The following is a 15,057-nucleotide window of genomic DNA, read 5'->3' on the forward strand; positions in this document are numbered from 1 at the left end:
TGGGTCCCCAGCCGCGCCGGTGCCTGGCCATGGGCTTGCGGGTGCGAATGCAGCTAGGACTAGGCGGGAAGCAGGCAAGCGCTATCTACACGAGGGAAAGGAGGCTCTGGCGCGGGCAGCAGGACTTGCGCTCTGGAAGGTGCCGGCTCCGAAGTGGGGGCTGGGGGTGACGAATGGGCAGGGCGCCCCGCACAGCCAGCAGGCGGGTTTGCAAACCTGAGCCTTGGGCGACTGGGATTGGCCGGGGCCAGGGCTCCCCACGTCAGCGAGCCGGCTCCGCACAGCGCGCAGGGAGCCACGGCTGTCACCGGCCGCACGCCAGGGCCCCCGGGCTGAGCCCCGGCGGCACCGACTCCAGGCGGCTCAGGCTGCCGCCTGCAGGACACAGAAGCCGCTGGCCTGGCCACAGCGCGTCAGGCCCTCAGCAGCAGCGAGGCCTTTGGAAACGGACGCCCGTCTCCAGAGCCACGTCCGCGCCCCTGGGGCTGCAGGCAGCGGCTGGCGGCCACGGTCCCCCCCAAAGGCCAGGGCCTGACTGGGCGGGTGCTGTGTCCCGCGGAAGCGGGCCCACATGTAACAGCCCGGAGGGGCAGGGGCCTGGGTTAATGGCGAGCAGCTGGCCCCTGGCTGGCCACGTGCTCTGCTTGCTGGGACGAGCCGTGGCGGCCCCAGGGCCACGCTGAGTGGCCCCGCCAGGCACGGCAGGACGCAAGCTGGCAGCACCCAGGCGGAGCAGGGAGGAGGCCAAAGGCCCCAGCGTGCCGGTCTCAGGCGGGGGCTCTGCTGGCCGGGGCCCCAGGAGCAGGGGCCGGAGTCTGGGCGGCTGCAGTACGGGCAACGACCCAGAGCTCCTCCCGCAGGAACTGGAGCTCAGCGGCGAGCGACGCGCAGCACGGACACGGGGGGGCCCAGCGCCCTGGCTGCTAAGCGGGGCAGGGCCGGGCGGGTACGCGGCGGCACTGGGAGCCAAGGGCCAGGTGCATTGGCAGCCATGTGGTGAGGGCGCGTGTGGCCTGGGGGGGCACAGTGCAGGGGACAGGTCCGGCAGACAGGGCTACAGGTCATGTAGTCGGGGGACTGGGGGTTGGGGTCCATGGATGGGGATGGGGAGGATGGGAGAGAGGTGCATGGAGATGGGGGTTGGTATTGGGGCTAGGGGGCAGGTGTATGGGGGTGCGGGATGGGGGTTTGGGTAGGGGGATGGGAGTAGGTGTGTGTGCTAGGGCAGGTATATGGGGGTTGGGGTGAGATGGGGGTAGATATTTGCATGTGGGGGTAGGTGTTGGGAGATGGGGGGTAGATGGATGTGATTGGGGCTGTGGTTCGGTTAGGGGGATGGGATTAGGGGAATGGGTTGGGTAGGGGCTGGGAATGGGGTTGGGAAGGGGCTGGGGGAATGGGGGTGGGGGAGGGGGTTGGGCAGGGGGCTGGGCTGGGGCAATGGGGGTTGGGCAGGGGGCTGGGGGAATGGGGGTTGGGCAGGGGGCTGGGGCTGGGGCAATGGGGGTTGGGCAGGGGGCTGGGGGAATGGGGGTTGGGCAGGGGGCTGGGGCTGGGCAATGGGGGTTGGGCAGGGGGCTGGGGAATGGGGGTTGGGCAGGGGGCTGGGGCGAGGGGAATGGGGGTTGGGCAGGGGGCTGGGGCTGGGGGAATGGGTTGGGTAGGGGGCTGGGGCTGGGGCAAAGGGGGTTGGGCAGGGGGCTGGGGGAATGGGGGTTGGGCAGGGGGCTGGGGCTGGGGGAATGGGGGTTGGGCAGGGGGCTGGGGGTTGGGCAGGGGGCTGGGGCTGGGGGAATGGGGGTTGGGGCAGGGGCTGGGGGAATGGGGGTTGGGCAGGGGCTGGGGGAATGGGGGTTGGGCAGGGGGCTGGGGCGAGGGGAATGGGGGTTGGGCAGGGGGCTGGGGCGAGGGGAATGGGGGTTGGGCAGGGGGCTGGGGCTGGGGGAATGGGGGTTGGGCAGGGGGCTGGGGGAATGGGGGTTGGGCAGGGGGCTGGGGCGAGGGGAATGGGGTTGGGCAGGGGGCTGGGGCGAGGGCGAGAATGGGGGTTGGGCAGGGGGCTGGGGAATGGGGGTTGGCCAGGGGGCTGGGGGAATGGGGGTTGGGCAGGGGGCTGGGCGAGGGAATGGGGGTTGGGCAGGGGCTGGGGGCTGGGGGAATGGGGGTTGGGCAGGGGGCTGGGGCGAGGGGAATGGGGGTTGGGCAGGGGGCTGGGGCTGGGGCAATGGGGGTTGGCTGGGGGGCTGGGGCTGGGCAATGGGGGTTGGGCAGGGGGCTGGGGAATGGGGGAATGGGGTTGGGCTGGGGGCTGTGGATCTCGTGTGTTACGATATGTGGCTGGGGCGGGTACCGGAGTGCTGTGTATGGGGCAGAGGGGATGGGCCGGGGAATGGGCTGTGGGGCTGGCAGAGGGGCCATGGGGCGGGGCCGGGGCGAGCTCAGGGAGGCTGCTCTAGACGGGGCCGGGGTTTCCCCACGTCCCTGGCTCGGTGGCGGGACTGGCCGGGCAGCGCACGGGGCCCAGGCGGGCTCTTTCCCAGCCCCGCAGCGCGAGAGCGGAGGCGCGGCCGGGGGGCTGGAGCAGGGCCCCAGGGAGGGGGGCAGAGAGGGGCTGGCGGTTGCTCCGCGGACCCCGAGCCCACCCGGGGGCTGCGCCGGGCGAAGGGGCCGCGGTGGGGGGGGCGGAGAGGAACCGGCTGGGCCGTCCCGGCTAGCACCGGGAGCTTGGCTCTGTGCCCCCAGCCGCAGAGGGGCCGGGCGGGGCCCGCGGGGCTGGCAGGTGAGTCAAGGGCGCTGACGGGGCTGCCCCCCCCGCTGGAATTGCCCCCCCGTGAACGCTCGCGCGCAGCTGGGGCAGGCCGGGGGGCAGATACGCGCCCTGACAACTCTGGCCAGCAGCAGTTGAAGGGACAAGCCCCGGCCAAGGAGCTGCAGCTCTCCCGGGCGCCGCTCCCCCCCCCCCCCCCCGTCCCGGGCGCCGCTCCCCCCCCCCGTCCCGGGCGCCGCTCCCCCCCCCCGTCCCGGGCGCCGATCCCCCCCCCCCCATCCCGGAGCCGCTCCCCCCCCCCCCGTCCCCGAGCGCCGATCCCCCCCCCCCCATCCCGGGCGCCGCTCCCTCCCCCCCCCGTCCCGGCGCCGATCCCCCCCCCCCCCGTCCCGGGCGCCGCTCCCCCCCCCCGTCCTGGGCTCCGCTCCCCCCCCGGGCTCCGTTCCCCCCCCCTGTCCCGGGCTCTGTTCCCCCCCCAGTTCTGGGCTCCGTTCCCCCCCCCTGTCCCGGGCTCTGTTCCCCCCCCGTCCCGGGCGCCGCTCCCCCCCCCGTCCTGGGCTCCGCTCCCCCCCCGGGCTCCGTTCCCCCCCCTGTCCCGGGCTCTGTTCCCCCCCCCCCGTCCTGGGCGCCGCTCCCCCCCCCGTCCCAGGCGCCGCTGCCCCCCCCGTCCCGGGCTCCGTTCCCCCCCGGGCTCCGTTCCCCCCCCCCCCGTCCTGGGCGCCGCTCCCCCCCCCGTCCCAGGCGCCGCTGCCCCCCCGTCCCGGCTCCGTTCCCCCCCCGTCCGGGCTCCGTTCCCCCCCCCGTCCTGGGCCTCCACTCCCCCCCCGGGCTCCGTTCCCCCTGTCCCGGGCTCCGTTCCCCCCCCATCCCGGGCGCCGCTGCGCCCCCGTCCCGGGCACCGCTCCCCCCCCCCGGGCTCCGCTCCACCCCCATCCCGGGCGCCACTGCCCCCCCGTCCTGGGCTCCGTTCCGCCCCGTCCCGGGCTCCGTTCCCCCCCGTCCTGGGCTCCGTTCCCTCCCCCCATCCCAGGCTCACCTGCTCCTAAGGGAACATGGCACCCGCCAGGGCCAAGCTTGCAGGGGGGGCAGGGGCCAGTCTGACTCTGCTAGCGCCACCTGGGAAAGGCCAACCCCCCCCAGCCAGCCCGGGACCAACCCTGCCCCGTAACCAAGGGGGGACGCGCCCCTGGCCGAGCGAACGGCTCCCTGCGGAGCATTGCGGGTTGTCGGCCTCCCGCCCCCCTCAGACCCAGCCCCGGGGGGCCCATTTCCTCCTCCCTCCCGCCCCCCTCAGACCCAGCCCCAGGGGGCCCATTTCCTCCTCCCTCCCGCCCCCCTCAGACCCAGCCCCGGGGGGGCCCATTTCCTCCTCCCTCCCGCCCCCCTCAGACCCAGCCCCGGGGGGCCCATTTCCTCCTCCCTCCCGCCCCCCTCAGACCCAGCCCCGGCCTGGAGCGGGGGAAGGGGTCTCCCTTCTTTCCTCCCCCCAGTCTGCCCTGCCAGGACCCTTCTTGTCCTGCTCCCTGGCCTCCCCGTGTGCTGTGGGCGCAGCCGCAGGGGCAGGGACACGCTGGAGGGGTGCGATTGGCCGGCAGCACTGGGAAGCGGAGACGCGGCGCGTCCCAGACCCAGGGTCCGTCTGTCTCCCCCCCGGGAAGCGCCCTGGGCCCAAGCGAGCGGTAGCTCCGGCCAAGGGCTGGGGGGCTGGTCCAGTCCCTAAGCCGCCCTGCGTGGCCAGCGGCCCAGGGCACGTGCAGCCCAACGCTAACTCGGGCGCCGGAGCGCCAGGCTCTGTGCTCTTCTCACGGCTCCCGCTGACCAGAGCGATGCAGGAGCAGGAGGCGGAGGCCGGCGCGGGAGCCCTGGGCTGGCTCCACTGAGCCTGCGACCACCAGCTGCTCCGTGTAACTGCACGGAGCTCACAGCTTAGCCATCAATGCGCCCCCATGGAAGCAAGCCCCCAAGCCAAGAGGCAAACAAAGACCCTCCCCCCACCCGAACGGCGGCAAAGCAGGTTCTGCGCCATTCCCCACCAGCCTCCCTCGGATCCCCCAACATGCGTCTCCCCATGCGGCTCCACTTCCTCTCGCGGGCCAGCCCAGGCCACCGGCTGCCGAAGGAGCCTGGGGTGGAGATGCAGCCATCGGGCCTCGTGGCGGGGGCATGCCCGGCCTGGCCACGGAACACGCCGGGCCCTGCTTGCTGCGGCCGCCACGAGGCCGCGTCTGAGCTGAGCCCTTCCCCCCGCGCCCAGGCACCCCTGCACGTGGCACAGGCTTTGCCCCAGATCCCAACGGCCCCTCCCGGCCTCGCAGCTCCCCCGGGCACCCGTGGGCAGGTTCTTCACCCCACTGGCCTGCCCCCACCCATGCGCGAGGGACCGCGGACGCCGCCTCCAGACACGGGCCCAGCCCAGACACTGCCACAGCACTGCCCCCCCTGTGCCCCAGCAGCACCTGCCCCCCTCAGCCCCTGGAGCCGCATCCACCCCACAGCCTGCGCCCTGGCACCTGCAGGCCGGGGGTGTCATGCAGCAGGTGCGGGCAGGGGCGCGCGCGGTGTGTGCGTGTGTGCGTGCGTGTGGGCGCACCGGGGCTCCGCAGCGCTGGGCCCGCAGTGCCGTGGGCGGGTAGAAAGAGCCCCGGGTGCGTCTAGTGGAAATGCCCCTCGCCCCGGGGAGAGGCCGGCGCCGCCGAGGACGGTCAACTGTCGAGCAGCTGCTTGAGCGCTCGCTCGATGTTCATGCGGTGCCCCACCCGCGTCACCCCCAGCTCCACAAAGTCCTCCTTGGTGAGGGCCGGCAGGTGCGTGCCCTCGATCTCGTTGTCCTCAAACTTGTCCCGATGCTCCAGCAGGTTGATGCTCTCCAGCCAGTCCCCCACGTCAAACTTGTTCCACAGCTGGAGGGGCTTCTGCATGAAGGGCCGCGCGGGGTGCAGCGTGTGCAGGGCGGGTCCCGGCGAGGGGGACGGGGAGGGGGAGCGGCTCCGGGCGCTCACGCTCCGCACCACGAAGCGCACCTCCTTGGGCTCATGCGGGATGGAGAGGCTGGAAGATTTGAGGATGGTGGGAGGCGTCAGTCCGTACGGCCGCACGGCGCTCAGCGGGTCTGTCCTGTCCAGGGCGGGCTTCACGGGGCTGGGCGTGCGGCGGGCGACAGGGTAGCGGCTGCCAGGTCGCACGGTGTAGGTGGTCCCGGAGGCCCGCTGGGAAATGGTGCTGAGTTCTCCTAAACTACTGAAAAGTCTGTGGAAAGAGCGAGACAGAGAGAGCAGAGGGCCGGGGTGAGCGGCGCGCCCGCCAGCACAGCCAGGCACCCGGGGAGCGGCCGGCGCCGGAGGGCAGGTCGGGAGCAGGGGCGGAGGGCCAGGCCGTTAGCCAGACCCCGGGCAAACGGCCTGGGTGCAGGGATGGGGACCCCCAGGGAGGCCCTGACGCCCCGCAACACGCAGCCCTGCGGCAGCTCCCCCTGCCCCCGGCTGACAGGCCTGGCCGAGGGGTTTGCGGGGCCCCGGCCGGTGACCACTCAGCAGCGCGGGGCCCAAGGCATGTGCCGGGCTCGCCCCCCCTCGGGCCGGCTGAGACGCTGCCCCTCCTCCCCACTCCGCAGCGCCCTGTGCTGCCAGGCCCCTCCGGAGGCACCCACCGCGCTGCTGGAGCTGGGACCAGCTGGGGTCACTGCGTCCTGGGCTGACAGGGAAGCTACAGTGCAGCAAAGCAGCGCGGGGCAGAGGTGATGCAGCTGCAGCGGGGGAGAGAGGGAGCTGCCCTGGCGGAGCCGGGGAGGGGAAGGACTGGCAGTGGGGGAGGGGACGGAGCTGCAGCAGGAGACTAGGGGGGGTGATGGAGCTGCAGCGATGGAGCGGATGGCGCAGCAGGGGGGAAGGGATGGAGCAACAGCGATGGAGCGGATGGAGCAGCAGTGGGGGAGGGGACAGAGCTGCAACAGGGGAATGGGGGAGGGGATGGAGCTGCAGCGGGGGAGGGGACGGAGCAGCAGCAGGGGAGGGGATGGAGCAGCAGCGGGGGAGGGGACGGAGCAGCAGCGGGGGAGGGGACGGAGGCGATGGAGCGGATGGAGCTGCAGCAGGGGAGGCGATGGAGCGGACAGAGCTGCAGCAGGGGAGCAGGGGAGGCAATGGAGTGGACGGAGCTGCAGCAGGGGAGAGGGGGAGACGATGGAGCTGGAGCAGGGGAGGCGATGGAGCGGACGGAGCTGCAGCAGGGGAGCAGGGGAGGCGATGGAGCAGACGGAGCTGCAGCAGGGGAGCAGGGGAGGCGATGGAGCGGACGGAGCTGCAGCAGGGGAACAGGGGAGGCGATGGAGCGGATGGAGCTGCAGCAGGGGAGGCGATGGAGCAGACGGAGCTGCAGCAGGGGAGCAGGGGAGGCGATGGAGCGGACGGAGCTGCAGCAGGGGAACAGGGGAGGCGATGGAGCGGACGGAGCTGCAGCAGGGGAACAGGGGAGGCGATGGAGCGGACGGAGCTGCAGCAGGGGAACAGGGGAGGCGATGGAGCGGACGGAGCTGCAGCAGGGGAACAGGGGAGGCGATGGAGCGGACGGAGCTGCAGCAGGGGAGCATGGGAGGCGATGGAGCAGACGGAGCTGCAGCAGAGGAACAGGGGAGGCGATGGAGCGGACGGAGCTGCAGCAGAGGAACAGGGGAGGCGATGGAGCGGACGGAGCTGCAGCAGGGGAACAGGGGAGGCGATGGAGCGGACGGAGCTGCAGCAGGGGAACAGGGGAGGCGATGGAGCGGACGGAGCTGCAGCAGGGGAGCATGGGAGGCGATGGAGCGGACGGAGCTGCAGCAGGGGAACAGGGGAGGCGATGGAGCAGACGGAGCTGCAGCAGAGGAACAGGGGAGGTGATGGAGCGGACGGAGCTGCAGCAGGGGAGCAGGGGAGGCGATGGAGCGGACGGAGCTGCAGCAGAGGAACAGGGGAGGTGATGGAGCGGATGGAGCTGCAGCAGAGGAACAGGGGAGGTGATGGAGCGGACGGAGCTGCAGCAGGGGAGCAGGGGAGGCGATGGAGCGGCAGCCGCAGGGCTCGGGTGGCATTGCTGGGCGCGGGGTACAAGCTGCACACCAGGCGTTTTGACTCTCCTCTTGGCTCCGTGGTTCTGGGCGTGAGGGCGGGTGCGGGGCGGGCGCTCAGCCCTGGGTGAGCGCACAAGAGGGATGGGGCTGGGGAGGCCGAGGGGCCCTCTGCTCGGCTGGAGGCCGTGAGGGTTACCTGCCACGGGGGGCTACTCTGTGCGCTACAGTCACGACCCCTGTTCCCACAAGAACATCCTGGTTCGGTGCCTGTGTCTCCCGCGCCCCGCCAGGCGGGCAGCTGGCCCAGAGAGGTCGGGCTGGGTAGTCGGTGCCCCGGGGACGGGCACGTGGCTCCCTGGCTCTGGGTGGGACTCCGAAGCAGCCTCATTAACCCAGCTACAGGGTGGGAGATTGTGCAGACCCATCTGGCTGAAAGGCAGGTTGCAGAGCCTGGGCCTCAGAACAGGGCCTGTGACTCAGACTCAGAGACTCCAAGGTCAGAAGGGACCATTCTGATCATCTAGTCTGACCCCCTGCACGGTGCAGGCCACAGAATCTCACCCACCCCTCTTAGAATAATCCTCTCACCTAGATCTCAGATATTGAAGCCCTCAAATACTTTGAAGGACCCAACAAAGCTTCAGCCTGCCCCGTGGCCGGGTACTGCCTGGCCACGTCTAGCCGGGCCTCAGAACAGGGCCTGTGCACCGCGTCAGCCTGCCCCGTGGCCGGGTACTGCCTGGGCTTCAGAACGGGGCCTGTGCACCGCGTCAGCCTGCCCCGTGGCCGGGTACTGCCTGGGCCTCAGAACAGGGCCTGTGCACCGCGTCAGCTGGCCCCGTGGCCGGGTACTGCCTGGGCCTCAGAACAGGGCCTGTGCACCGCGTCAGCCTGCCCCGTGGCCGGGTACTGCCTGGGCTTCAGAACAGGGCCTGTGCACCGCGTCAGCTGGCCCCGCGGCCGGGTACTGCCTGGGCCTCAGAACAGGGCCTGTGCACCGCGTCAGCTGGCCCCACGGCCGGGTACTGCCTGGGCCTCAGAACAGGGCCTGTGCACCGCGTCAGCCTGCCCCGTGGCCGGGTACTGCCTGGGCCTCAGAACAGGGCCTGTGCACCGCGTCAGCTGGCCCCGCGGCCGGGTACTGCCTGGGCCTCAGAACAGGGCCTGTGCACCGCGTCAGCCTGCCCCGTGGCCGGGTACTGCCTGGGCCTCAGAACAGGGCCTGTGCACCGCGTCAGCTGGCCCCGCGGCCGGGTACTGCCTGGGCCTCAGAACAGGGCCTGTGCACCGCGTCAGCCTGCCCCGTGGCCGGGTACTGCCTGGGCCTCAGAACAGGGCCTGTGCACCGCGTCAGCCTGCCCCGTGGCCGGGTACTGCCTGGGCCTCAGAACAGGGCCTGTGCACCGCGTCAGCTGGCCCCGCGGCCGGGTACTGCCTGGGCCTCAGAACAGGGCCTGTGCACCGCGTCAGCTGGCCCCACGGCCGGGTACTGCCTGGGCCTCAGAACAGGGCCTGTGCACCGCGTCAGCCTGCCCCGCGGCCGGGTACTGCCTGGGCCTCAGAACAGGGCCTGTGCACCGCGTCAGCCTGCCCTGCGGCCGGGTACTGCCTGGGCCTCAGAACAGGGCCTGTGCACCGCGTCAGCTGGCCCCGCGGCCGGGTACTGCCTGGGCCTCAGAACAGGGCCTGTGCACCGCGTCAGCCTGCCCCGCGGCCGGGTACTGCCTGGGCCTCAGAACAGGGCCTGTGCACCGCGTCAGCTGGCCCCACGGCCGGGTACTGCCTGGGCCTCAGAACAGGGCCTGTGCACCGCGTCAGCCTGCCCCGCGGCCGGGTACTGCCTGGGCCTCAGAACAGGGCCTGTGCACCGCGTCAGCTGGCCCCACGGCCGGGTACTGCCTGGGCTTCAGAACAGGGCCTGTGCACCGCGTCAGCCTGCCCCGCGGCCGGGTACTGCCTGGGCCTCAGAACAGGGCCTGTGCACCGCGTCAGCTGGCCCCGCGGCCGGGTACTGCCTGGGCCTCAGAACAGGGCCTGTGCACCGCGTCAGCCTGCCCCGCGGCCGGGTACTGCCTGGGCCTCAGAACAGGGCCTGTGCACCGCGTCAGCCTGCCCCGCGGCCGGGTACTGCCTGGCCACGTCTAGCCTGGGCGTCGTGGATGGAAAGAGACGGTACCAGAGCAAAGTGGGAAATCTGCACACACACACACACACACATGCACATGCACACGCACACGCACACGCACACACACGCACGAAAATCACTGTTGGGAAAATCACTGATTTTTAGTTCAGTGACTGACCCAAAATGCTAAAAAAAAAAAAGCACATTAACCCCAAATGACAATTTTTCTTGCCAAAGCTACCCCCAGTAAACAATTGAGATAGGTTAGGGTTGAGCGAAATGCTTCATGCTTGAGCCTTTCGGTTTTGCCTTTGTTGGGTTTCCTTGTCCAATCAGCTAATTTTCTCAATGAAACGTCATTTCAGAATAAAAATGTTTTGACTTTTTCAGGATCCTCCCCCCCCACACACACACACACTTTTTTCCAGCTGAACCTATTGGCTGAATTGAACCTGAACTTGTGGAGAGCCTGAAGGGCCCGACGGCTCTTTGGGGCAAAGAAACCATTTGCCCGACTCGTTGCGCCTCAGGCTTTCCCACGTCACGGTGCTACTCCCCCCGCACGGCCGCCCGGGGGCCGCGGAGCTGCTGCAGCGAAGGGCTGGCAGCTAACACAGCGAGCTGTAGTCGCTGGGGGCTATCTGGGCTGTGGGGAGCACTGTTGGCGCCACACAGCTGCACTCAGACTGACATGCAGCCCTGGGGGAGAGGAAGCGTCATCACAAGGGACTACGGGATCGCTCGCCCAAACTGGGCTCTGGCCTGCAGGCCACAGCAGGGGTGCTGCTGCATGAGGGATGGGCGGAGCGCCAGCTGGCAGCTGTTTAACAAGTCGTGGAGATCGGGAGAGGACCTGGATGATTGGAAAAAGGCCAATGTGAAAAAGGGAAGAAGGACGATCCAGGGAACTACAGACCAGTCGGCCTCACCTCAGCCCCTGGAAAATCACCGAGGGGTCCTCAAGGAATCCATTTGGAAGCACTTGGAAGAGAGGAAAGTGATCAGGAATAGTCTGCATGGATTCACCAAGGGCAAGTTGTGCCTGACCAATCTGATTAGCTTCTATGATGAGGTAACTGGCTCTGTGGACGTGGGGAAGTCAGTGGATGTGATAGACCTTGACTTTAGCAAGGCTTTTGATACGGTCTCCCACAATATTCTTAGCAACAAGTTAAGGGAATGTGGATTGGATAAATGGACAGTAAGATGGATAGAAAGCTGGCTAGACTGTCGGGCCCAGCGGGTAGTGATCAACGGCTCATTGTCAGGTTGGAGGTTGGTTTCTAGTGGAGTGCCCCAAGGTTCGGTTCTAGGACCGGTTTTGTTCAACATCTTTATTAATGACCTGGATGAGGGGCTGGATTGCACCCTCAGCAAGTTTGCGGATGACACTGAGCTGGGGGGAGAGGTAGATACACTTAAGGGCAGAGATAGGGTACAGAATGACTTAGACAAATTGGAGGATTGGGCCACAAGAAATCTGATGAGGTTCAACAAAGACTAGTGCAGAGTCCTGCCCTTGGGACGGAAGAATCCCAAGCATTGTTACAGGCTGGGGACCGACTGGCTAAGTAGCAGTTTGGCAGAAAAGGACCTGGGGGTTACAGTGGGTGAGAAGCTGGAGATGAGTCAACAGGGCGCCCTTGTAGCCAACAAGGCTAATGGCGTATTAGGGGGCATTAGGAGGAGCATTGCCAGCAGATCCAGAGAAGCGGCGAGGAGTCCAGTGGCACCTTATAGACTAACTGAAGTGTAGGAGCAGAAGCTTTCGTGGGCAAAGACCCACTTCGTCAGATGCATGTAGTGGAAATTCCCAGAGGCAGGTAGAAATATGCAGGCCAGGATCAGGCTGGAGATGACAAGGTGGATCCAGTCAAGGAGGATGAGGCCCACTTCTAGCAGCGGACCTGGAGGTGTGAATTCCAAGAGAGCAGAAGCTGCTTTTGTAGTTAGTGAGCCATTCACAGTCTGTGTTTAATCCAGAGTTGATTGTGTCAAACTTGCAGATGAACTGGAGCTCAGCAGTTTCTCTTTGAAGTCTGGTCCTGAAGTTTTTTTGCTGCAGGATGGCTACCTTTAGATCTGCAATTGTGTGTCCAGGAAGATTGAAGTGTTCCTCTACAGGTTTTTGTATGTTGCCATTCCTAATATCTGATTTGTGTCCGTTGATTCTTTTACGCAGGGACTGTCCAGTTTGGCCGATGTATATAGCAGAGGGGCATTGTTGGCACATGATGGCATATATTACGTTAGCTCTCCAATGCATCATTAGTGATCTACAACCCTTCCTGGACAATGATCCCTTACTTTCACAGGCCTTGGGAGGCAGGCCAGTCCTCACCCACAGACAACCCGCCTACCTGAAGCAAATTCTCACCAGCAACTACACACCGCACCATAATAACTAACTCAGGAACCAATCCCTGCAACAAACCTCGATGCCAACTCTGCCCACATATATACACCAGCAACACCATCACAGGACCTAACCAGATCGGCCATACTGTCACTGGTACGTTCTCCTGCACATCTACCAACGTAATATATGCCATCATGTGCCAACAATGCCCCACTGCTATATACATCGGCCAAACTGGACAGTCCCTGCGTAAAAGAATCAATGGACACAAATCAGCTATTAGGAATGACAACGTACAAAAACCTGTAGGGGAACACTTCAATCTCCCTGGACACACAACTGCAGATCTAAAAGTAGCCATCCTGCAGCAAAAAAACTTCAGGACCAGACTTCAAAGAGAAACTGCTGAGCTACAGTTCATCTTCAAGTTTGACACAATCAACTCTGGATTAAACAAAGACTGTGAATGGCTCGCTAACTACAAAAGCAGCTTCTGCTCTCTTGGAATTCACACCTCCAGGTCAGCTGCTAGAAGTGGGCCTCATCCTCCCTGATTGGATCCACCTGGTCATCTCCAGCCTGATCCTGGCCTGCATATTTCTACCTGCCTCTGGGAATTTCCACTACATGCATCTGACGAAGTGGGTCTTTGCCCACGAAAGCTTATGCTCCAACACTTCAGTTAGTCTATAAGGTGCCACAGGACTCCTCGCCGCTTTTGCAGATTCAGACTAACATGGCTCCCCCTCAGATCCAGAGATGTGATCATTCCCCTTTATTCGGCTCTGGGGAGGCTACATCTGGAGTGTTGTGTCCAGTTCTGGGCCCCCCACTACAGAAAGGATGGGGATGCATTGGAGAGGGTCCAGCGAAGGGCAACCAGAATGACGACGGTGCTGGGGCACATGGCCTAGGAGGAGAGACTGAGGGAACTGGGCTTATTTAGTCCACAGAAGAGAAAACAGGGTCAGACACTGGGATAAGTTGCCTGGGGAGGTTGCGGAATCTCTATCACTGGAGAGATCTAAGAGCAGGTTGGACAGACGCCTGTCAGGGCTGGTCTAGACGGTGCTGGGTCCTGCCATGAGGGCAGGGGACTGGACTTGATGTCCTCTCGAGATCCCTTCCAGTCCTAGTTCTCTATTATTCGAAGAGTTCGGGGGGATTTGAGAGCAGCCTTCAACTTCCTGAAGGGGGGTCCACAGAGGCTGGCGAGGGGCTGTTCTCAGTGGGGGCAGATGCAGAACAAGGAGCAGTGGTCTCAAGTTACAGTGGGGGAGGTCCAGGTTGGAGATTAGGAAAAACTATTTCCCTAGGTGGGCGGGGGGGAAGCGCTGGGCTGGGTTCCCTAGGGAGGGGGTGGAGTCTCCGTCCCTGGAGGTTTGTAAGTCCCAGCCCGACAAAGCCCTGGCGGGGATGAGTGAGTTGGGGTTGGTCCCGCTTGGCAGAGAAACTCCTACCTGCAGACTGAAGACCAAGTGGAACACGAGGCAGGCAGAACCCTTCCAGCCCTTCCAGCCCATTCTCCAGAGCCACGGCTCCCTCGGACCAGCCGAACTAGCTTTCTCTCCTAGGGCTCAGCTCATCCGGGAGCCAGAAAACCCAGCTCCACTCAGAAGGCTCCTTGAGTCAACCCAACCCATCACTTATCACAGTTGCAACTGGGAGTGGCCCAAGAGAAGAGACGTATCAGATCCAGGGGGGCTTATGGCAAAACCCCTCCTGCCCCATGCTACTCAGAGCCGTGGCCAGGACAAACCCAGAGGTGCTCCGCAGCCACAGGACACGTGTCAACGTGGCCAGCAGTCAGGCTGCAATCTCTGCGATCAGACTGATGAAGTTCCCAGTCCAGCCGGCGCTATGAGATCTGGCAGGCTGGCCCCTGAGTCCCAGGCCAGCCCCCCTCGTCCCCTCCTGGCTGCTCAACCCAACACCAGCCAAGGAAGTGCAGGGCGGCAGGTGGAACAGGACCATCCTCCCCCAGGTTCACGCGGGGAGAAGCCAAGCGTTGCATCCAGCAGCACAGCTAGCGCTGGCTCAGCTCCCAGGCACCGACAGTTGCACGCCGCACGGCTGTGACCATAGGGACCCAGCACTCATAGAATCATAGGACTGGAAGGGACCTCGAGAGGTCATCGAGTCCAGCCTCCCGCCCTCAAGGCAGGACCAAGCTCCGTCTACACCATCCCTGACAGATGTCTATCTAACCTGTTCTTAAATAGCTCCAGAGAGGGAGATTCCACCACCTCCCTTGGCAATTTATTCCAATATTTGACCACCCTGACAGTTAGGAATTTTTTCCTAATGTCCAATCTAAACCTCCCCTGCTGCACTTTAAGCCCATTACTCCTTGTCCTGTCCTCAGAAACCAAGAGGAACAAATTTTCGCCTTCCTCCTTGTGACACCCTTTTAGATATTTGAAAACCGCTATCATGTCCCCCCTTAATCTTCTTTTTTCCAAACTAAACAAGCCCAGTTCATGAAGCCTGGCTTCATAGGTCATGTTCTCTAGACCTTTAATCATTCTTGTCGCTCTTCTCTGTACCCTTTCCAATTTCTCCACATCTTTCTTGAAATGTGGTGCCCAGAACTGGACACAGTACTCCAGCTGAGGCCTAACTAGTGCAGAGTAGAGCGGCAGAATGACTTCACGAGTTTTGCTTACAACACACCTGTTGATACAACCTAGAATCATATTTGCTTTTTTTGCAACAGCATCACACTGTTGACTCATATTCAACTTGTGGTCCACTATGACCCC

The 15,057-nt window shown here is 65.4% G+C and overlaps 1 protein-coding gene across 8 annotated transcripts in view; it reads right to left on the reverse strand.

Moving 5' to 3' along the window:
- Positions 1–3,702: 3,702 nt before the first annotated feature.
- SHANK3 (SH3 and multiple ankyrin repeat domains 3) overlaps positions 3,703–15,057 on the reverse strand; it is a 708,141-nt gene continuing 696,786 nt past the window's right edge. For 2 of the 8 annotated variants that reach the window (XM_075914851.1, XM_075914852.1), the window contains one exon: positions 3,703–6,013. In XM_075914851.1, the coding sequence (XP_075770966.1) occupies positions 5,470–6,013 (544 nt within the window). In that variant the 3' untranslated portion in view covers positions 3,703–5,469. The remainder of the gene's footprint in view (positions 6,014–15,057) is intronic. The other 6 variants (XM_075914853.1, XM_075914857.1, XM_075914854.1 and 3 more) reach the window with 5 other exon arrangements.

Source organism: Pelodiscus sinensis, unplaced genomic scaffold, assembly GCF_049634645.1.
Source record: "Pelodiscus sinensis isolate JC-2024 unplaced genomic scaffold, ASM4963464v1 ctg61, whole genome shotgun sequence".
Lineage (NCBI taxonomy): Eukaryota > Metazoa > Chordata > Testudines > Trionychidae > Pelodiscus > Pelodiscus sinensis.